Source organism: Botryllus schlosseri, chromosome 8, assembly GCF_051294905.1.
Source record: "Botryllus schlosseri isolate E-star chromosome 8, Bs_hap1, whole genome shotgun sequence".
In the NCBI taxonomy this organism is placed as follows: Eukaryota; Metazoa; Chordata; class Ascidiacea; order Stolidobranchia; family Styelidae; genus Botryllus; species Botryllus schlosseri.
Genome location: NC_137243.1, coordinates 20,488,501 through 20,511,976, shown reverse-complemented (window position 1 = coordinate 20,511,976; position 23,476 = coordinate 20,488,501). Strand labels below are relative to the sequence as shown.

Sequence of the window (23,476 nt, the reverse complement as noted above, 5' to 3'; positions counted from 1 at the left end):
AAATATCTTCACGCTAACTAGTGCATGGTGATGATAAATCTGTAGAGAGTTAAAATAGCAAAACGTATCACCCGTTGCTAGGAACGAAATTATCCATTTTTGATCAAATCCAATACCCATTTCTGCAATGTGGAGTAATGACTTCATATGTCGGAATGTATCTGTTCCAGGTCTGCGTGCGTTGAGTTTAATCTTGTTGCGAGTGGCGTTGCTCTTTAATATGTAACAAAGTGTGTTTGGATACCTTCCGCGGTTTACTTTCACACTGCCCTCACGCGTCTTTTGAGAGGGATATAAGACAAATATCGAAGTCCTTCAATCGTCATCCTTGGTGAACGGGCTGTTTGCGCAGCGTTCAGCGCAGCCACTTCACCGCGAAGGTACGGTGGGTTTATCCCGAACCGCATCCTGTACTGTAAAAGAGATCCTGTTATTTAAACATTTATATCACACATTTCCATCGTAGTGCAAGGTGCATATCAGGCAAATCAGCTGGCTGGTTTCAAGTGTACGCTATGGTACCGCGTCGGAATATTTTAAAATTTTCAGCTCTATCAAATTAGATTATAATTATAATTATGCCAATACAGTTTGCAATTTAAATTATGTTTAGAATTCATAAATTACCAAAATCTTGTAACTTGAATAAAAAATTACGATAAATTAAGTTGAACATTCTGAATTAGGGTTAACTTCATAGCAAATCCCAGTTCGTTACCATAAGCACGAGAATGACATATGCTTGTGCAATGTACACCAACTTGGGCTAGCTTCACACTATTCCGTTTTCCTGTAGTATTATCAAGAAAACCAGAAATTAGATTAGAATTAAAATTAGAGCACAGAAAATTTGATAAATTGGATAAGGATTAGATTTCGCTCTGATTAGTCTATGTAATCAACTAGAATCATCTAGTTGTCCAATTCTGTTATGTTATAATATGTCGCTGAGTGATTCGTAGTGATATGCGTTCGAATACGTTCCAATTATTTAATACCGATTCCTACTTCACCAACACGCTATCTTCACTCTAATATCGATGGATATTGTTGAGTGTATTCAGTCATGTCTTGGTGGTAGGTTGTGTCGCCAATATCTTCGTACCCGAAGAGATCGGTAGAGGTGAAGTTAGTGTCAAGTGGCATTGACTCAAAGTTCTCTTATTTCGGCTTCCCGTCGTCACATTTTCTTCAGCCGTCTGTGCTAGATATTTCCCAATTAATCCATTCGACTGTGCCGGGTATCGCTCAAAATATGCGACGTTACCATCACCGCGGTTTGCCGCGAGAATCAAATATATCTTTGGTAACATATTACACGGCCGCTGTATTTCTATTTATAGTCCATCAAGTGCGTGCCTGCTACCGGCAAGAATTGGTATGCTCCATGCGACATTGTATTTTACGATGGACGGTATTGTAGAATTCTAAACAACAATAATTGTCAATATTCTGATGAGTGTCTTTATGTGAGTCCGATTCGGACATATGTTGATGTATGTGCGTGTCCGTGATAATTGCGTCGATACTGTGGTATCTGACTTGGGCTCCAGCAGTTGACAATTTTTGACATATACACACTCGCATATATATAAGCGAGTCCATACTCAGGTGCTGGTGTCTAGGCTATATATTGTCCTAATGATTGATTCTTCCTGCTCAACGCAATACACATTGCCCGCTAACTTTACACTGCGCAGTGTAATATTACGGATTTGATGCCGTAATCGCCCGATTCTAATAATTTTTCTAATCATTCACAGACATTGGAATAATATGTTATCAAAAATACCATGAACTTTGATACTGTAGAGTAACGTAGCGGTTTTTGATAAACGGTCGAAGCGGGTGCGTTATCGATGTCGGACGATGGAAAGCTGCAAGACAGTTACCACCAATGCGTTTTACTTTGTTTGGATTGCAGCCGTACTTCTGTGGATTCCAGTTGCCACAAGTAAGTTTTTATGCCATTTTGGTGGTTTCCGATACATCTGATGTCGTATTGAGATGGGTGTATTTTATTTATGCTTGGATATTGGGATCGACTCCTATGTATTATCGGCATTCCGGGATGCCTATACTGCTACTGCACTCTGAAAGCTCCCAAAGTTGGTATACTACTAACTTCCAAAGGACTATATAGCATAAGATGTGGTGTGTACATAGTCGCTCAATTACTTTATCCCAGAAGCTTTGCGAAAGGCTTTGCGTCCGGCGTCTTTGGGAAATTGCACATGCCTATTGCGTGTTACGTGTTTTAACATAATCCATATCGAACTATCGCTTTACTTGAATAGTATCTTTGTAAAGAAATGAACACGAATATATTCGGCTAACAGTCATCAAAAGGGCAAGTTTTTGTTGCAGTCAAATTTGTGGAAAGTTGCACTTATTTTTTACAAAAGTTGCACTAATAAGTTGCATTTATGGGCAAGATCCGTGAACTTATAGGGGTATGAGATACTCGAATCGATCCATCCAAGGCACTGTAGCAAAACTCAGTGTTGGCGACTTCAACAATATCAATAGCCTGAAAAAATTGACCCAGTGATGATATAATTTTGGGTGCTGGTCTAGCCTGAATGTATATGTCAAATCAGAAAGGACCTCAAATTTAAACGACAGTGATATAATCAGAGGTAGTCAGTAACGAAGTACTTCTACTTTTTGAAGTACTTGAAGTAGATTTTGCCTACTCGCACTACTTATCAAGTGGTCAGGATTTTAAACCACTTCTACTTCTACTTGGCAGTTTTCAGTTTTTTAGGCAAAAACAGGCGTAGAATACCTATTTACTTACTTACTTTGGAACCGCCACTCCTGCTTCTTCTTGAGTGACTATACGTTGACCACCTCTGCAAATAATTAAGCCATCCATCTACATATAGTGTGAAATATTTCCCGTAAAAAGTTAGATGCATAAAAAATCGAAATAAAGTTACATGGAAAATCTAAATGAGTGGCAAAAAGTTGCATGAAAAAAAAGAAGAAAAGTTGAAAAAAGTGGCAAAAAGTTGCATGAAAAAAAGGAGAAAAGTTGCAAAAAATAGCAGTAGAGGATAAACAGCTTAAAACACCATGCTACATAGCTTCTGAGTATTTAGGAAGCGTCCGGAAGCCGTAAAAAAGTTGCAAAAGTTGTAGAAACTTGACTAGTCATCATGGATAATAACCGTCAGCAACTGGCAGAGAATCGGAACGAACATTGTATATCAACAATCGAATCACAAAATCTGACGTCACCGGAATTTTACTGTCGATTTTGAAGCATACAGTTGTAATTATATTGTAAGATGTAAGGGACATTAGTAAGTTGTAATTGTATTGTAAGATGTAAGGGACGTTAGTGCTAAAATTTGCCTAATTTCTTTCAATCTGGAAGTAATAACCTAGAGTATGATGATAATTTCGATAGGACTGCATCGAATTGAATGGATTTAATGAATTGTGAACGGCATGCCGTTTCGATTACTTCCGTTTCTAATAATATGTTCGAACAACCTACATGTTAGCTATTTATTGTTTTTAATATTTATTATTATCAATATCCAACATCATTATCAGGATGATGTCGGGCAACTGTTTGGTCACAGTGTTGCTGCTGGTTGTGGGTCAAACAAACTTCGAAGTATTAGTTATATGATTATTAAAACGTCAAGTCTTGTTGGACGCGTTATTTTAGGATACGAGCAGTAGACATTACTGCAGCTTTCGCTTTAATGTACGCTTCTAATCTGCGCCAGATCTCATCAAATATAGATAGAGATGGTGATTCACTTTTCTCTCGGGGCAAATTCATTGTCTACCTCGCCCCCGACGACGTATTTGTGTTTGGTTGTTTGGAAAATCTACGATCCGCCTGTCTATTATAGTTGTTTTGTTTTTACAAGTGCGCCTATACACCCGGTCATGAAATATTAAAGCCCATATTTGGGTGGCGCTTTAGCTTCGCTTTCCTCCTTATCTACACATTCTTTTCACCCACAGCCTTATGCGATGCAGAGAAGTAACCGCGAAAACCTGTTAAGAAGTCTAACTGTCGTTGGATTCATAACACTCATTTGTTTGGTTCTGTGTTGTCTTCTGTTCCATGAAATGTATATGAAACTGTCGCCACATTCCGGGTCGAGTTCGCTGCAATTCGTACAACACACAGATTTTGTGCTTGATAGCGGTTCATAGCATGTGGTATTGTATGGATTGCCTGCAAATAATGGATTTTGTTAACAGCAATAATCATGCAGATGCATTTCTCCGAAGCTTTTAGCAGGACCTTTTATAATGGTCGTGCTGTGTGCCATGGCACTGTTTTCAATGGGATATGGAGCTTGCGTGGTATGCATTAATATCAGAAATTATGTTATTATGAACACATAAGAGTCAAGAGTGTCTTCATAATATCCAAAAACTGTGCTAAGTAACTACTGAGTTCACCACAATGCGTTCGACATTTTCATTCATGTAGAACTCTCAGCCCAAACCATCAACTGTATCCTAGTACTCGGTAAATGTGTGTGAATTTTCATTTAATTAATCTATTGTGTAGGTGAAACTTGGTGTTTTTCATTGAAGGTTAGTATACGTCGGCGCAAACTTAATAACGTACATTAAGACATGAGTAAAAAAGGGGTTGCAAACGCCTGCTTTATATCGTTAACGATGTCTAATTTTAATGCCGCGAATACCCAATAATGCAAATACACACATACGTTTGTTAGGCCAATGGGCCTTAAACCAGCGTGTACTCAAAGGCGAGTACACGCTGCTTAAACCTCATTTTCTATGCAAACCAAAGCACGAAAGGAAAATAATTATTCGACCTTTACATTTTAATACTTCTGGAAAACGGCCACTCCAGGTTGTAATTCAAAATCCGGATCCATACACCTAACTTAATGATGAATAACCGCCACTATACCAGAACCCCATTGACCTACGTGCCAGGTGATATTCTATCGCCAAGTAGGCATTCGTATATGATCACGAAACAATAGTAAGGAACGGATAAAAGTCCAATCAACTTGAATGGATTTGTATAGGCGAGGTGAAACCACAAGGTATTTTGTTAAAGTTTGATGGAGCGCAACTGATTGGTCCTCCTAAGCGGCTCGCTCACGTACGGCGGCATGAGTAGTGCATCAGCTGATTACATATTTGTAAAATACTCGAAATTCTCCGATAACTCCCTAGAAAACGGACTGTGTTTGACGGTTTCGGAAATAAGTAAGGTATTTCTAACGGGGACGAACGAATATTTCGACTACATGTTAAATAGGTGGTCAGTAAAGAAATATATCTACTTCGGAGTACTGAATTATATGTTTAGTATAGGCTACTTGAACCACTACTTCAAGTCGTTACTCTTCTAGACTACCACCAATTTTACTTGGACACTTTGTGGGCGACCTTAATTACCTTTTACTCTTTGGGTGTTGAAACGTATAAACATGTGCGTTAAGTTTGCATCACGAGTATGAGTGAAATAACCACCGTGTCCTCTTAACCGAATATATTATTGAAAATTATATATGTTCCTAAAAGGGTTATTGGTCTTTATGCGTTAGTCACGAGGGTACGTCTTCGTGTTTCGAAAGTATCCACATCCACCCCAGATTAACGGCTAGAGTATACGATCCCTCGATGAGATCTTTTTTTACTATACTTCCTTGAGTAGGTTTTAGACCAGAAGCGGGCAAGTTCTCCAGTCGGCGGGCCTGTTATGGAGACATGATGTACTTGGAAGCCGGATTCCTGAATCGATACATTAACCGCGTATTTATTTAACTATACAAGGAATAAATCATATTTAATGCAAGCTTTGAGTTTACCGCATAGGGAACAGGGACCAAAACAGTATTTAGTGTACTTCTATAGCTCTTGAAGTCAAAATGAGCCATCTATGGTCGATCAAAGTTGTCAACAAGTTCTTTGAAATCTGACTATATGTCGGACATACAAACCCTTGGTAAAGACTGTACGCGAGCAGCAGTTCGATTGGAATGCGACTTTGTCTTGGTAATGCGTATATGATTGAAAATGTTTGCTCGTAGACCCGTACAGTTAATTTGACGTAGTAAGGTAATGGTGGGGGATTGCGGCAGACTGTGGTCGCGGCCACATTATTACGTAGAACCGGAAACTGTCTGCAGACCGCTCAAAATCGAGTCACGGGCCGTATATGTTGCCCATCCATGCTTTGCACCCTTCGTTTTGAAATTCCCCTTGAAGTAGTTCTGGCATGTCTTGGAAATTGATACTTCTACTTGTTATTGAGTAGAAATTCATGGTGATACTCTTCATACTACTTCAGTAGCGACGCACAGGCGATAGGCCTACAGCTTGTGCCACTTCTGAATAAAGCCGTTCTGGGTTTAAAACTCCATGAGTTATTCTACGACATAGGGTCTCAATCCAGATATACACTAAGGATATTCAAGATCGCATTCGGGAAAGGATTTCCATCTGAAAGCATTTAACCTGCCGATGTCTTCGTCACGGTCTCGACCGCTTGAACTTTGGATCTTAAATGAGTTTGTCTGAGAAAACGTAGCGGACTTGACCCAAAGCTGTAACGTTTGTTTTGTATACCTTCGTATAAACATCCATTGTGAACACTGGCATGTCTAATGTTATAGAATCAGAGAGTTACCATGATTAGATTGCTATCTGCAAAGATACCAAATCTTATGCTTCATCATTATTCCTACCAGGCTTTGGAATATATATCAGCCTCAGCGTGTAGCAGTTATTCATGATATAATAGCTGCCCTATTAATGAATTATAGCCCTATAAAATATGTGCCACAGAATATATAATACTGCATTTATTGGAAGATTTTATGCTCTTTCCTAGCCGTTGGCTATCATATTATATCGCAGTCGACAGCATATTCATAGCGGGGTGATATGTACGAAATCAATTACAAAAATCGATCATAATCAATGGTCCAGCGGGATGTAGTATCGGGAGGATATCGCGTTGATTTATTCGTGCGTTCTTAGACGCGATCGACGTCCAATCAGAAGTTTCGTGATTGAGAAAACAGTGGTCAAGTGTGGTTGATAAAAGTCATTCCAATGATTGATTCGAACTGTCGCCGTCTTTTAGTTATAAGTAAGCCACCGAATACCGTTGATTCCACAGGGGAAATGATTTTGCCCATGTGGGATTTAATGCGGAAATGAACTTGACCGTAATCGGATTATTATAAGGTTATCATATTTTGAAATCGGGAAAGGATGACACTTTTACCAACCAAATCAGAAAAGTTAGTTGATCAAGACTGAAAACAGCCGATTTCGCTATTTTTGTTGAAAATTAGGTGAGTAACTAAAAAAAGGTCGTTGCTTTCGATCTACTCCCGAATTGCCCGCTGGATCGTCCGTATTTGCCATTTAGCGTCATGTATGCCGATTTTCAGTCGAATCTTTCCATTATCCTAGCTGAAAAAGCTGCAAGGTAGGACGAATTGCCAAAAAGGATGACATTTAGGCGTCCTCAGAGGACATTTTGAATAACCTGAAGAAGAAGGGCAAATCCTCCTAAAGGAGAACATATGGTAACCCTCGATTATTAGAGAATTCCCTTCCGCTAATACATTTCGAATTGGGCAGCTGTCATTATATTGTACAAAGTGAGTAGCCCTGCGATGAGATTGTGGAATCATTTCATTACAAAAATGAGTCGACGCATTCAAATTATCCTCCTGTCCACGCCTCTGCTGTAACGAAGCTTCATACTCGTACCGCTTTCACGATAGCTTCGACGTAAACGAAAGGCGTATAATAGTACGGTGTTTCTCAAATTTTGCAGACCCGTGAAATTTCTAAACAATTTTTGCTGAACGATGAACTTTGAAAATTAAAATCAAAAGGGTGCAACTCAAAACGAAGAATAGGCGCGTTAATTTAATGAGGAATTGCCTTTACGTAGTATTTTGGTTAACACATTTGTCGTGCGTGGTTCTATTGAAGTTTCTACAAGGCAAGTTCGATTTTGACTGTTGGGTTTATTATGAAAGAAATGCGACTTCGCTCTTTGCTGGATTTTAATATTACCTTCATAACGACTTCTATTGCAAGAATACATATCTTAAAAGTCACATACTCCACACAGATTCAAAAGTAAACCCAACGCAAGTTGATGGCTAGTTTTCAATAGTTACGGACAGCATCTGCATCATTATGGCGAAGGATAAGTTTAAGGTGGACTATGAACTTTGCATGTCAATATGAAAACGTTCTATACTGCATTCTAAATTATTATTATTGCATTCTACACCAAGTGACGTCACATCCGAATCTAATATTCTTGCCGTGAGAGGAATCGAATGCAGCTTATCCTTATTATTTATCGTTACTATAGTTATTTTGATCGTGTTTCACGATAACAATCAATCCCCCATTCCGGTATGTGAAGATACTCTTGACGGATATAATCTATCAAAACAAACCCTAATATTTCGGTTGAAACTTGTCTGGGCTAATCGTTAGCAACTAGTGAAGAATTGATGCTCAAAGTTCTTTCAAATTCTCTATTAATTGATGACGATTGCCCTTGACGAGTGTCAGCCGAAAAAATAGTGTTTATTACGAATGTATCATTCATTTCCTGTATACAAAACACTTGGCTCTAATCGAATCAAACACACGTTAATCGAATCAAACACACGTTCGAATGCCTCATACCTACTGGTGGCTGAATACCTTATTTTGGCGACATTTAATCGAAATTTGCAGAGAAAGCGTAATGTAAATAAGTTGATGGGATTATCGCTTTAGTGGAGATAAGATTCCGAGAACTCAGGAATCTTAAATGAAATTACATTGCCACAAATCGATGACTGTTACCGCACTGTGTATCTAACGTCAACCAGTCGAATCCCAAAATGGAAGTCTCGATTGTATCATGTGTACACCCTACCCGTGGAAACCCGACACGTGATGCGTTGATGACGTAACACGCCAAGTAATTTCATTCAAGCGAACAGCGAATTTTCTCACGATGCGATATAAGTCGAGACGGGCTGGTGTGTGGCGCGCTTTTCAAATGCTGCAAATCCACTTGTTTTGAGTTTCGACGCGACGCAGGCGTTCACATCAAAGCCCGCTTCTGTTTGTATGCGCGGAGATCTTTTGATGTACACATTATTCTAGTTGTGTATATAACTTTCTACCAACACCACATCCGTAGAAACAGGACTTTTCTTATTTGAAATACCTTTTAACGCTATGTGACAACATCTATCTTGTTATTGTGGGTTTACAGTTACCTTTAATTGCGGTCTGGTATGCGTGTTATTTCTTATGCGATTGGATTGTAAATCCGACAACTAGAGTCTCCCTGCGTAGTTGGAATCCGGCCCATTCTCTCAATTTATCCTTTGGATTTTTATTTTTCCATTCCGCCACTGTCGTTTAATCTTGCACGCTACTTCTTGTTAGACCTGTATTAAAAGCTATCCGTTTTTAGCAATATCTTGATTCGTTATCATATTTAGTTTGAGCCTGTTGACATGTTCCTCCTATTTTAATAAACTTGGGTTGCACGTCTTTTGAATTTAGGCTTTAAAATGACATTGTCACGTCGAACTACCAATAAGTAAGGTATTTCAAATAGTGCGACTGACTATAGACACTGCGAGTGACGCCGGTATGGGGCGAAATCAGTGGTGGTCAGTGACGAGATCCCCGAAAAATTGGCGGCTATATACCACCTTTCCGTTGTTGATAACGTAATCCCTCACAATACGGCTATCATCACAAACCCACCGAAAACGTGGCCAACGTCTCGTACCGTGTATCAAGCGACAAAGTCTACATTGTACTACCAGGAAGTCGATGTGATTACACGGACAATGTCTCATTGCGAATCACAATACACGCCGACCATTTCCTCTGTCGTTGTGAATCTTTTCACACTCGATGAGACGTTTCCGAATGGGCGATTCGGTGACACGTGGCGGGGCGCCGTTGGTTTTGGGATGCGCAAGTCATCCACAGCCACAGTCTATTAATACGAGACATACTCATTGCAAGAGCTTCTTGTAGGTACAGAAGCTCAATATACAATTAAATAGTATATTCATACTGAAATGAACCCGGATATTTTCGACTGACACTCGCCAGGGGTATTCGTTAGCAACCAGTAGAGCGAATAGCTTTAGTTTGCGCTATCATAGTATTTTCAAACCTTTATTAAGCCTTCCTATATTGTTCTGATTGATCCATATAACCACCGCCTGCACATGTTGGTCATATACATGCGATCACGCCAAAGCGATTTTATTGCAAACGTTGCATATCGTGATACTGATATTGCACTTGTCTGGACAGTAGCACTGTAATAAGTAGTGCGGACGTAGCAAACCCAGTCCAGTTTGATAAAATGTTGAATTGACCACTTTTTAAAGAATCTACTCTGAACCCTTCGATTACCATATTGATTAAGGTAAGTATATGCATAGCCGCGAGTAACTCAAAGTTGGACGATGCAGCACTGCTACGAAATGCATTACTTACTATAAAAGTACGTATGTGTGGTACGGAAGAACTGCATTCCAGTATGGCTGTGATCGTGCACTCCTTTGACTTCAAACTATATTACAGGGGTATCGCGCTTAAAATATGATGTGGTCCAAATGAAAGATAAAATCGGGAGAACAATTTTGGTCGCAGCCATTTTCTTCAGGAATCCACCGTAATAGTAGCTTGCTGGAGCTAAAAGAAAACTCCAACTATTCTCCTCCTCATTCCACGCCATTTGACTGGGTCGAGCAAGCGCAGATGCAAATATGATGCCAGCAAATTCGCAACGGGTTGAGCAGCGGAGACTGCAGCCCCGCCACCATAAAAATTTATTTATTCAACTGGTATGGAATGGGGGTAGTTGTAATTCTCGATTAGCTGCAGTTCCTCAACGGTGGATTTCTGAAGAAATTGGCTGAGGCCAAAATATTTTTCCCTATCTTTAATTTGAGACCACGTCGTATTTAGAGCGGAGTGCCCCTTTAAGGAATATAAGTGGTTGAAAGCCAGTAACACTGAAGAAACTGTTGGGTAATAGTCAGATAATAATAATAATCGTTAACCACGAATGGTCGTCACTGGCGATGCCCATATTCATTTCAATGACTCCCTGTTCTCTATCGCTTGTCCGGCAATTTAGCACATATTAAATCTATTTATCGTTGCCAGCCATTTGAGCAACCGTAATTCATGTTGATTATGGGTACGTTAAAGTGTAAGCCATTTTTACAGTTACTCGGATATCGCGAGTCCATTGATCAACCATATCGCGACACATTGTCTTGCTCGCGAATTATGGACACTGTCCAGTAGTTACGTAAACGATAGCTTTCTACAATGAGGGGTTTTGATCTATGGATTTTATGACTTCATAAAAACGAAGAAGAACCTTCTTTTGATCTCCACTCATATAATGGGTCTCCGGATCTCCACGCAATAATCACCAAAGTAGTCGAGTGGCGTTCGGCTTTGTCCACTGCTGATTTTACGCTCCAGATTCCGCCCTAAAAGCAGAAGCGCAGGATTTCGGACCCACTCCGGCGCGTTTCCCCATCTACTATTTCGGATTAAGGTATCACCGTCGATGAGTCATTTGCTACTGTCGTATCGATTCTTGAGCATGCCGGACTTTCGCCGACTTTGATTCCCTATTCGATACTCGAGTGTCGTACAGGTAAAGATGTATTGGAAGAATTGAATCGCTCGTTGACGCATATTTTGTTGTAGGGTTCATACCTTCCTAGACCTTTGTCGATTGTCTGTAAGCGGTGGTTCTCGACCCTTTTAGCTTGCGTTATGATTTCGAAACCTACAACAACATCACTGGCACAACGATACCTGCATAGTTATTAACAAAATGAGAAACTTGCTACTGCCTTTATGATAATACATGTGTTTTATGTACATGGTTCCATTGAAGTGTACAAGGCGATGTCCTGTAATAACCAAAAACTATGGCTGCCGTTTACTGGAAGACCGTCAAATTGCACTATGGAATTTCGTTATATTTTGTCTTAGAAGTCTTCTTCTCGGTTTCACGTGATACTGGTCTTAGCATAGGCTACTTTTAAACAGTGTGGAGTAACACTTTAAGCATTGTGACGTACGGTAACTCCAAAACATGCCATGAACTCTGTTTATACTTTCTAAATTTCTATCATCATCTTAGAATATGATATTTCAAGTCACTAATTACTGAACAAACCTTCATGTACTTGAATTTTGCAATTGAGATATAAAATGGAAATATGTATCCGGTTGGCCGGTACGGACGTATATGGGAAAAGGCTTAGGTACATTCCAACAGGCCGTATTTTAAGGTACTCTCCTTTCTAAAATGGAAACAAATAAAATCATATCAAAACGTGCGGCTTGGGGGACTTAACCCTGTATGTTGTTACAGTGACGATACACAAAAATAATAGCAAGCTTGCGTAAACGACGTCGTGTAATGACAATAGAACTTGTGATGCTGTCAAGATGTTGGCGCAAAATGCGTTCGTTACAATTGTTGTAAATTCTGGACTGCATTCGTTGGTAAAACGTATGTTAACGGATTTCGATCAGACCCTATTCGGGCAATATCGCAGTATATAGTTTCTTCTTTCATTCTATATGAGGGAAAGAAAGTAGAGGCTATTGCGTTTATCTGTCCATCGCTTGATTGGCAGGTTAATTGAAAAGGATATTGCTCTCCGTAATTACATCGGAAAGCCATTATCAATTTGCGATTACTTGCAATATATATGTGGAATTCGCTGCTCTATCCGATTCCAAGTCGTGCTCCCAATCACGGGTCGACTTTCGACAATGGTGTGACGAATCGAGCACAGAGATAGAACAGCACTGTTCGCAGTGGAAGTGGCACGCGACTGCACAAGTTGCATTACGGAACTAAAATATTCTTAAATCGTAGAATCCGGGTCTGCACGAAAGGTGCGAATCATTATCGTAGTTTATAACAGCTTGTTGCTAAACTTCTAGTAGGTATGGGCCTAGTTTGCGACCAATAAGATGCTCTAATTCGTAACCGGCATGGTTCGACTGCTGGAGGATGATTTTGCCAGACTAGATCTATAGGTACTTCAAATATTTGCAGTTACATCTGAAACGAGCCAGTGAGTGATATTTTAAGCAAATTATACTGGAGAAGCAGTATATTTTTGATTTTATCCGCGTGTGTTGAAAACTGCGCTTTCTACTTCCGCCGCGATGCGGCTAGACGTAGACAGTTGAAAATCAAGCACTATTGATCATAAGTGTCTCAAAAACGTGTAGATAAAGATCGTACGAAACATGTTAACATTGCCTGTATTCGCATTGGTCGGTCAGTTGTGATATTCTGTCATTTAATATATACCACTTCTGGATGCAGCTCAAGCTTTTGATTGCAGTGGCTGTTCAGAGCTCAGCTCATGCCCATGTACGATAACTTGGAATTCATATTTCGCGCGCTGTTTTCACTCAGCTTGGTGCGACTCGGCAGTGTCCCCTACCGGAGATCTTATTCATATAATACTTCACGTCGCTGCGGCTTAAATAAATGCGTAGTACGTAACATATAGGCTGTTTCGTTGAACGGTCGTTACTCAAACTTTCCAATAAGAATCACGGAAATTTGTTAAGTGCAAGTTAGGACAATTAAGCAGTCTCATTATACGAGATAAGGTGAATAAATGACTACTTTCGAAACATCATCGATTGAACGTCATTTATAATCTGACGCAAATGAAATTAAAATATTGGGTTTTTTAAATATTTTTTTCTCAATTTAGATGGCCAGGCTCATGTGGTAACAGTCAATGAAGGAGACAGAGCTGTATTGCCATGCGGAGAGGGTCATCACCGCCCGGATCCAACCAAAGTAGTCGTGTGGCTTCGCAAAGACAAGGGATCGCCGGTTTTCATCAAGATCGGGCCATATTCTCCAAATATCGACGAATCTTTCAAAGGTGATTTCAGAATTCTGATTTACAAAGTAGAATCATTTATGTCCGATGCTGGTTATCTTTAGTCTAACATCCACATTGAAATAAATGCAAGGCGATTATCAGGTTTTTGCTCCATTTCAATAATATGATTATGCAATTGGACTTGCGCTCTATGTAAAGCACCAGATATGTAATTGACTAACCATATGTGTTCTATAGGGAGAGTGCAGTCTATGTCCGAAGGTATGGTATGTGTTCGTGTGATGCGTATACGGATTGCATTGTGCTGAAGAATAGTAGCACTATACCAGAATATTGATTCGAAACAACCGGATATATGTGAAATATCCCGTTATCTTGCATGGAATGTGTTATCGTGTGAACTAGATGTACGAAATGCTTGAATGAAAAGCGTACATTTTGAAATTCCATGTTACATAGGCTACATCTATGATCTTAGTGGCCCTGTCAATTTTCAGATTTGCAGGTTTTCACGATTTATATAGTGTCATTTAAACAGTAAGTAAGCGAAATATGTCGAGGGGATGCTATAAATTTAGAGGATTTCGCCAAGAAAAGACCATATTGAATCCGTGTTTTAAAATGAGACTCCGATTTCGACTATATGTAATATGTTTATTATTAATCCGTACTCGTCCTGTGACTCTTCTATTCTCACATACCTATGACACTTATCTGGCGCCTAAAATAAACGGTTATTTTTATCGTCAAAAGGCTTGAATACCTGCCGACTATCTCATGTAAATACTTTATATATCGTCTTGCCTAATTCATTCAGGGTTAACCTGGTTGCTTTTATATCAACAAACTAGACTTGGCATAGAATCTATTTCGATACGGCTTCACAGAGTCTCTTCGATACTTGGCAATTATTTCGATCTGATTATCTGTTATTGGAATGGTAGATAGGTTGTTGCCCACCCTGGGCTTTTTATCGATATGCTGATTGAGAACAGCTGACTATAATGAATAATTGTTTGTAGACGACTGATTCGTTGTGATCGCCTCGCATTTTTGCATGACTTCGTATTGTGTAATTGTCACTCTACTTAAAGGATGCGAGTTGTATAGAGCATATAAAACGCATTGATTGCTACTGCTCGCATTCCCTTGCTGTAATTTGACATTGACAGTATGTTTTTAAGGAAACCTTGTATTTGTAAACCCCCATTCACATCCATATAAAGCAGCAATGACAGGCCGTGGCGACGAAACATTGTGCGTTTCGGCTATACCGTCACACTGTAACAAATTGCAGCAGTGAATTGCACAACCACAATGTGTAGAGTGATTAACTGAAGTTCGTCAGTCAGGCTCGCATGAGCTGGAATATATAATGATTCTATTCACGGGTCACGTAAGGCAAAACAAGTTCGCCATGCACCGTGAACCAAACACCTACGGGCGTGGGACACTTGACAGTGGCGTAGCAAGTCTGAAAATTACAAGGGTTAGGAGGGGAACTCTTTCAACAATAATGTAGCGAGATGGCAGACACAGATCGACGTAGCAAACAAATGGGATATCGCGATGCTGCAAAAAAATTGCTGAAATATACACGGCACTGTGCCCGTGTTCTAAATTAGGGTATTCGTTTCATACAAGATCGCATGTTCAGTGACTCGCCGTATGCCGCATGTTCAGTGGGTTGGGATGTCAGTCGCATCTGTGCTAGAATGTTCACAGTAACATTCTCTTATTAAATTTGGAAGTAGTCAACAATCAAACGATGCTAATAGTGCTAATGCTGATGCTGATGCTTTTATCTGAAAAATCGATGTATATGTAATGTAAATTTGACTTATACCGGCCGTAGCTATACAATCTATGACTTCTTCTCAATATATACATCGAAATTAAGGCTTAAGCGATATTGCAAGATCGCAGTAAATGCAGTAGCATTATACGAACGCAATTTCCCGCATTCCCCGTTTCATTCTGTAGTCACGTTCCTAACCTTGGTGCATCAGCTGATACATCAATATCCGTTTCATAACAGGTCGAATGGCGTTGAGGACAGGCACTTCGGACCTCTCCATCCATCTGGTGATGGCGCAAGACGACGGTTGGTACAACTGTAAAGTCTATCTTCTGGGCGTTACAAGACAAACCGGCGCTGGGCAACAGAGCGCCCCGTACGTGAATGGAACCTGGGTCCAGTTGGTTGTAAACGGTGAATATTTTGTCCTGCCTCTATTGAAGATAGTTAGACGCAGAAATGCCCATTAGCGAAGTACATTACTTTTTCGGAGTATTGAAGTGGGGTTTGTCGCTTGCACTCTCAACTCAATTTGTGTGTTTTTAAACTACCTTTAATTTTACATTGAACATTGATTATGACCCAGTGGTTCTCAACCTTTTTGACGCCGCGGACCGGCAAAACTTCAAATCAAATGTTGCGGGCCGGTGAACCATGAAAAATCAGCATTAAACCTAAATGTCATTACGGTATAATTATGCACCTCAACGTATTATTGGAAACTTCATTTAATGCTGCATTTTAGTTTGTAGATATTTATTCGCGGTTGTATTGTTCCTGCTAAGGTGAAGCTCGCCAAGTCCTGTTAAAGACCACTAATTGTGATTGTTCGGTAAAGTTTTAAAATAAATGCGGCTTTTTTGTTTGCTATAGCCCTAACTATATTGCAAAGTTTTGCTTAATTGCGATGTCGTATTTAAATGTTACCGTAGCTTTCGCATATAACCTATCCGAAAGGAGTTGTAGGCTTCTTTTCAAAAGGTTTCGTACAAAACTTGCAGCATAGTGTCCTATATGGTGTCGATACAAGCAAATCTCACGACTCAGTGAAATTGATTCACGTCACAATTTCCATTTGGCTACAGGCAATTTGACGGTCATTTCTGACCGGCTTGCCGAGCATTGAATTTGGTAAAACGGGTATCAATCGAAAGCTGACTCTGCACTGATTACGGAAATATAAATTTTATTCCGCTCGCGGCCGTGGAACCCCCACAATCAGTCTCGAAGTTTTTATTGTTATGGAGATTGGCATTGGGACGCAACAATGCTGTCTGGCGAAACGGGAGAGTAGCTCAAGAGCAAAAGAGCTGCTGCGCAGCGAGAGTGGGAGAGCTCATGCAGCTGGCGTCGCGGCAATGATACCACTGTATTGCTTCTGAGGCAAAAGGTCTCTGGCACTCGGAGAAATCCGAGTGGTGATAAAAAAAAATGATAAACCTAATTCCAACGTGAACGTCACTGTTCCGTTAAAACTCCTATATTCCTGACAAGTGCCTTATTGGCCTAGGCTTGGTAATAGAGCATTCCAGATAAAAAGAAAGGTAATGATTTGGTGGTGAGATTTGCTTGTGTCGACACCATATATGACACTATGGTTACACTGTACAGTGTACAGACTACACTGCACAGTGCACATTGAACTATCACTTCACTGAAATGTAGGGTTGGAATTAGCATTATGGCGTCACGTGACGTCATGAGGTTCACGTTCTCGCTCACACATAACCTTTCAAAAAGGAACTCATTCACACTAACCTGAACCTTTCAGAGGTTTACACCATCCCTGCTTGAATATACTCGGAAAAAGTAAAAGTATTGGTTACTGACTATATCTGATCAGTTCTGATATCGTGTGTGCGGTTGGTTTTAATTTATTATGTTTGACATGAAATAACAGTATCACGATATCAATATCACTATCAAATAAAGCCGTTGAGCAATGTTATGAAGGCTTCTGCAAATTATTAACAAAGGCAAGTATAGTTTAAGTCATAGCCGAATCAGTTGTCTTTTTAGTGCGTTGGTGTTTAATACCGTTGGCTAATATTTTTCATATTAATACTGCCCTCTAGTAAAACTCTCTGAGCTGTATTATTACTTTTTTCGAAACATGTGCCAATGTAATTTACTTTCGAAATGAGATATAAGCCGATGCGGAATGGGTCGGAGACTGCTTCTGTACAAGGATTGGTAAACTTCTGTTCTTGCTCGGATAGGCTACAGTGCCTTATCCGTGATGAAAGGTCATATTTTGAATCTACACTCTTCGATTTTTTTGAAAATAGTATACTTGGTTTCAGTTCAGTTTATTGAGAATATAATGAGATTAAACAGCACAAGATTGCGATACAATGAAAAGATAGGAAGGAGTCGAAACGACTTCAATCAAACTAAGTCCAACCCTGGCCTACAACTATAATACATTCACTCGGGGGATATAGAAATGCAGTTATACTATCATTTTATCTCTATTGGTGCGTATACTGTCAGAATCGGTGATTAACACCAAACGAATTGTATGTGATATCGCCCCTCTCTCTAATTAATCAATCAACAAGCCTTGCAAATTGACGTCCGCTAGGTCGTGCCAGTGAGCTTGCTACTGACAGCTGTCCAGTTCAATTTTTAACTAGAAATTTGAAGTGGATCACGGCCTACTAAAACAAAAGTATAACAGATTCTACATCTGCGCATGTCTCTTTGCTATTGGACTTATCAGTTGCACTCTAATGAAAACCCAAATCACATATTTCGAGTAGTATTGACAAGTTTCGCTTGGATCCTTGTTATAAAATTATGCTTCCGACAATATACACCTGAATGTCTATAGCCACGAATACCGCTCTCCACGAAGACTGCGCTCTACAATATTAAGTGGTTTCGAATTAAAGATTGAAGTTTAAAGTAAATCTTTAGGCTGTATTTCGAATACGGTGGGTGTCTTAAGAAAATGGATTTTCCAGTTTTTTTCACACCTTCAACTTCTATTTGAGACCGCATCATATTTAGAGCGCAGGCAAGTAGCTCCGGATCTCACAAATTTCGACCCACGCCAGTCTCCTCGATCGAAGTCATTTTTTCACTACAACGCCGTCAATAGGCTACTCAACACTAACACGAGTGGCTTGTTGGACAGATGCGTCCAACAAATTACTTTCCAACGACGCGTGAACAGCCTCGTCGACGACAAACTAAACTACGGCACTTGACTGTGAAACTGACATCATCCCCATACACGTATAGAACAGAGGTGTGAAAACGCTGCGTTGAAATCTTTGAAAGTGTTATGGTTGAATACAACTCGATCAAAACGTGATGCGATGAAAAACGCACTTCTCGTCGTTGCCAAAGGGCAGTAGGCTTTCGAACATTCAGACTAAGAATCCTCATGAAAAAACTATCATTTTGACACTTCATGAATGCGGAGAATTTGCCGTTAACGGTGGAATTCGTTACTAGTGCGTATCCTTTACGGCGGTAATTGTCAGGTTAGATAAGCCCCGCTGTGTATGTATCAACTTGAGTTATCTGCTCAAAGCTGATACGCATACAAATTGGTGGATTTATTGTTTTAACCTGGGTCATTACATTAGTTTCAAGTTCCAGATCCAGTCATATAGTCTAAGGCCTGAGCAGTGTACTGGTCGATATCTGCCAGCCGAGGATTTGGTTCTATGGTCAAGCCCATGCCTCGCCTAATCCATATGTGGTTGATATGGGAGTTGCAAACTCGGTTGCCCGATAATTTAGCAGGGCACACAATGAACATCTACAGGTTTGCATGGGACAATGTAGCATGTAACGCTGAGGTGACTTATTGCCAAATATTGCCGACACTATAACCCTGAACCTAGGCTTACCATATTTTGGATCTCAAAAAAGAGGACACTTTTTCAGAAATTTGCAACATGCAAAACCGGAGTGAAATTCTCATAAAAGCGGTTAATTTTTCCCACTTTGTGATCGGTTGACTAAAAAAAAAAAAAAAAAAAGGTCTTCACTACTGCTCAGAGCTGAAATCACCGTTTTTCACTCCGAAATACCCGCCGGAGCTTCACTTCTGTGCTAATATACGGCATATCACTCGCAATTTGCTCTAAATCTGCCTAAATTTTCAAAAAAGAGGACAAAATCTCAAAAAAGAGGACAAAAGGGCGTCCTCCGAGGACACTTTCAAAAAAGTCAAAAAAGAGGACGAATCCTCTTAAAAGAGGACGTATGGTAAGCCTACCTGAACCTAACTTCAACCCGCATGCTGGTTGATGATCTGTCACATGTTCTAAGTTCACGTCCCAAAGTTTCGGATGTTCACACGTACATGGATTCATAAACTCGCATAATATGTAGTTAAGAGTAGTCAGTAGGGATGGTGTGAACGTGAGGTTCACGTTCGCGTTCTGTGTGTGAGCCTCGGAAATTTAGAGGTTCACGTTCGCCAACGAACCTTGGTAGGTTCTACACTGTGAACCTTTTTCATACATCACAATTTTCACGTCATTATAATATCTTAGTTGAAATTTATTGAATTGCAACTGCGGGCCACTCTATGCATGAGGCTGGCAGAATAAAAAATCAACACTTAACGAGCATGCACATTGACAATCTCAAAGATTTTACTTGCTTTGTTATAAAAGTTTGCTCGAAATATCCAGTTTTCCGTTTGTGAATATTTAGTGACTCTCTGCTGTGAGCTTGGCCCGCACTCACACAACATCAAGAACGAAATACGCTACAAGTAGGTAATCGCGGAATGATGCTTATTCAATCAATCAATGACATTGACATCGTTGTCTATTGTATAAAAAATGTAGCAAGCGTGCGGGGTCGATCTCGATTTCAAATGTTTATTGTATCATAAAAACCAATTCCGTGAAATTAGGGTGTTGGTCACTGCTGCATAACTTGTTAATGGGGTAATATCGGTAGGAAGTATAGAAGCCCGTTTTACACTCTGCTCAATATCAACGCAGCAACTATCAGACGCCGAATATACTGTCCGACCTAGACCATTCACGCGTAAGCTAATATTCCCATGCAAGTCCTCGTCGAAATTGTTGGCAGAGCGACGGAAAATATTGATTTTATGGGATTATTATTTCGTTTGATTGCCCCAGTTGATACATTTGGCGACATTTAAAAAGTCAGTATGTACTTCAGCATTGTGGCATTATGTGGCCCAAGTCGTCGCTATAGGTATCGGGCAGCTACGTAGGCCTGCATTAATATATCACTTCACTGAAATATAGGGCTCGAATTAGCAATATGACGTCACGTGACGTCATGAGGTTCACGTTTGCGTTCACACAGAACCTTTCAAAAAGGTTCGCGTTCACACGAACCTGAACCTTTCAGAGGTTCACACCATCCCTAGTAGTCAGTATTAATGCACAATTATAGGTAGACGACTAGACGTAATGTCATAAATTTATAGTTACGTCCAGGTTACTAGCGGTTCACAAGACATGTCAAAATTATTGCAAGTACAAGTAGAAGTAGAATGTGAAGGTTTTAAACGTATTTTGTAAGTATTTTCTAAACCTAGATTCGGTTTAGGGGTCGCATGCCCATCGCAGTAAATCGGAAGTTTCAATCTACGAAATTGCGAAGTGTATCTATCTCGGAATAACTAATAGTGACACTAAAAATAGGTGTGAGTGTTGTAGGTTTATCTAGGCTCCTCCTACTGCATCTGATCCGCGAAAGCGATGCCTTGAAAAAGCCGAGGAGTGAGCCGCGCTACAAGTCGGCAGATACGGAATTGAAATATAGACGATTGGCCTCGTCTAAATGACCAGTATAGTCGACAAACACCATGAATAACACAAAACAAAACAAGGCGTAATTTTTGGAATATAAATTCGATCACCGCGATACATAGGATATTCACCCAGTTGTTATGACGATGTATCACAAAACGGTGATGCAAACAAACCCCAAAGCAACTATCTACTTTACAAAATTCAGAACTATCTTTTATAAGTTGTCGAGGAAGTAGTAAAAACATAACCCGCGGCCGCGAGTATTGTTAGTGCTTTTTACACATGGCATGGTAGCGGGTTCGAGTCCCATCAAGATCGAGTCCAGAATCCCTTCCCAAGTGTCGGAGGTTTATCTAGGCTCATCCATGCCATCTGATCTTTACAAGTGATGTATTAAAAATGCCTTGAGGTGGGCCGTGACACACATCTGCAGATATGGAATCATAACCAATTACCACAGTAGTCGAAAGGCCATGAATATCAAAACATAACACAAAATATGACTCCTTTCCTCGCGATAAACAAATACAGTTCATTCAAACGCATTTGACTCCTATAGAATTGGTATTTAGCGTAACTGGGTTACAGGGGGTGCCTTTAATTTGTACATGCAAGCTAATGAAAAGCTAATGAAGCTAATTAAGCTAATGAAAAGCTAATTAAGCTAACGAAAAGCTAATGAAAAGCTAATTAAGCTAATGAAAAGCTAATTAAGCTAATGAAAAGCTAATTAAGCTAATGAAAAAGTAAGCTAATGAAAAGCAAGCTAATGAAAAGCTAATTAAGCTAATGAAAAAGTAAGCTAATGAAACGTACGCGTAAGTTAATGAAAAGCTAATGAAAAGCTAATCAAGCTAACAACTATGCTGTAGCACGGGGGCCTTTCGACCCGCCTGGCGGGAGCAGACCTTTTAACGTGGCCCATGCATTTTAAAAGGGAGATTGGACTTTGAAAATTTTCGAGCTCGCCTATACTTTAACGTGGGCGACATAACTGCCGCAACTTTGCCGCACGTCGCCTACCCCAAAACGCGCGACCCTATGGCAAATCACCTATACTTGCTCGGATCGGTCCCAGATTTCGTGTGAGCCTAGTCGTGGGGGGTGTTTGACCGCGAATTTTTTTAGAAATTTTCCGATTTTCCGATCGGTGCGATTTCTTCACAGGACTCAACTAATTTTGTTGTGAATCCATCATCTGGATATTCGATTCCAAATGCACGATAAATTTTTTAAGAAATTTTCCGAAAATTTTTTCAGACTTACACTTGTTTTCAATTTCGTCCCCATGTTAAAGGATAGGGAAGTTGGACTTCGGTCGATTCGGGGCCCGGTCGATTTTTCAGAAATTTCATAATTTTTTAATTTTTTTCGATTCCCGATTTTCTGCTATCGGTCAAAACGGCGCACGCTGTAGCACGCGCCGGTACCTCTTTTGTCTCGATCGGGCCACCTCTGTATGTCTGTCGGTACCGTCAAATCTTCCGGTTTGCATGGTGCCGTTAGCGAAAAAAAGGTCGAGAAGCACTGTGCCAGGATGCCACGGACTATTTTTTATTTACAGAGGGTGCCGCGAGGTTGAAAATTTTGACAACCACTGGTCGGTCTGAATCTGAACAGGCACTATTGTAATCATGAATCAGAAATCCCTATTTGGAATCGAATATCCAGATGATGGATTCACAACAAAATTAGTTGAGTCCTGTGAAGAAATCGCACCGATCGGAAAATCGGAAAATTTCTAAAAAATTTCGCGGCCAAACACCCCCCACGACTAGTCTCACACGAAATCTGGGACCGATCCGAGCAAGTATAGGTGATTTGCTATAGGGCCGCATGTTTTGGGGTATGCGACGCGCGGCAAAGTGCGGCAGTTATGTCGCTCACGTTAAAATATAGGCGAGCTCGAAATTTTTCAAAGTCCAAACTCCCCTTTGAAATGAATGGGCCACGTTAAAAGGTCTGCTCCCGCCAGG

At 40.2% G+C, this 23,476-nt stretch overlaps 1 protein-coding gene and 1 pseudogene across 1 annotated transcript in view; both read left to right on the top strand.

Annotated features, from left to right (window-relative positions):
* The window catches only part of LOC145445025 (enoyl-CoA delta isomerase 1, mitochondrial pseudogene), a 288,929-nt pseudogene that overhangs the window by 160,442 nt on the left and 105,011 nt on the right, over positions 1–23,476 (top strand).
* Positions 1–23,476, top strand: part of LOC145445007 (uncharacterized) — a 125,210-nt gene that overhangs the window by 49,216 nt on the left and 52,518 nt on the right. Inside the window, exons 2-4 of the mRNA XM_080323093.1 lie at positions 1,764–1,954; positions 13,803–13,979; positions 15,979–16,152. Coding sequence (XP_080179219.1) covers positions 1,870–1,954; positions 13,803–13,979; positions 15,979–16,152 — 436 coding nt within the window. The 5' untranslated portion in view covers positions 1,764–1,869. The remainder of the gene's footprint in view (positions 1–1,763; positions 1,955–13,802; positions 13,980–15,978; positions 16,153–23,476) is intronic.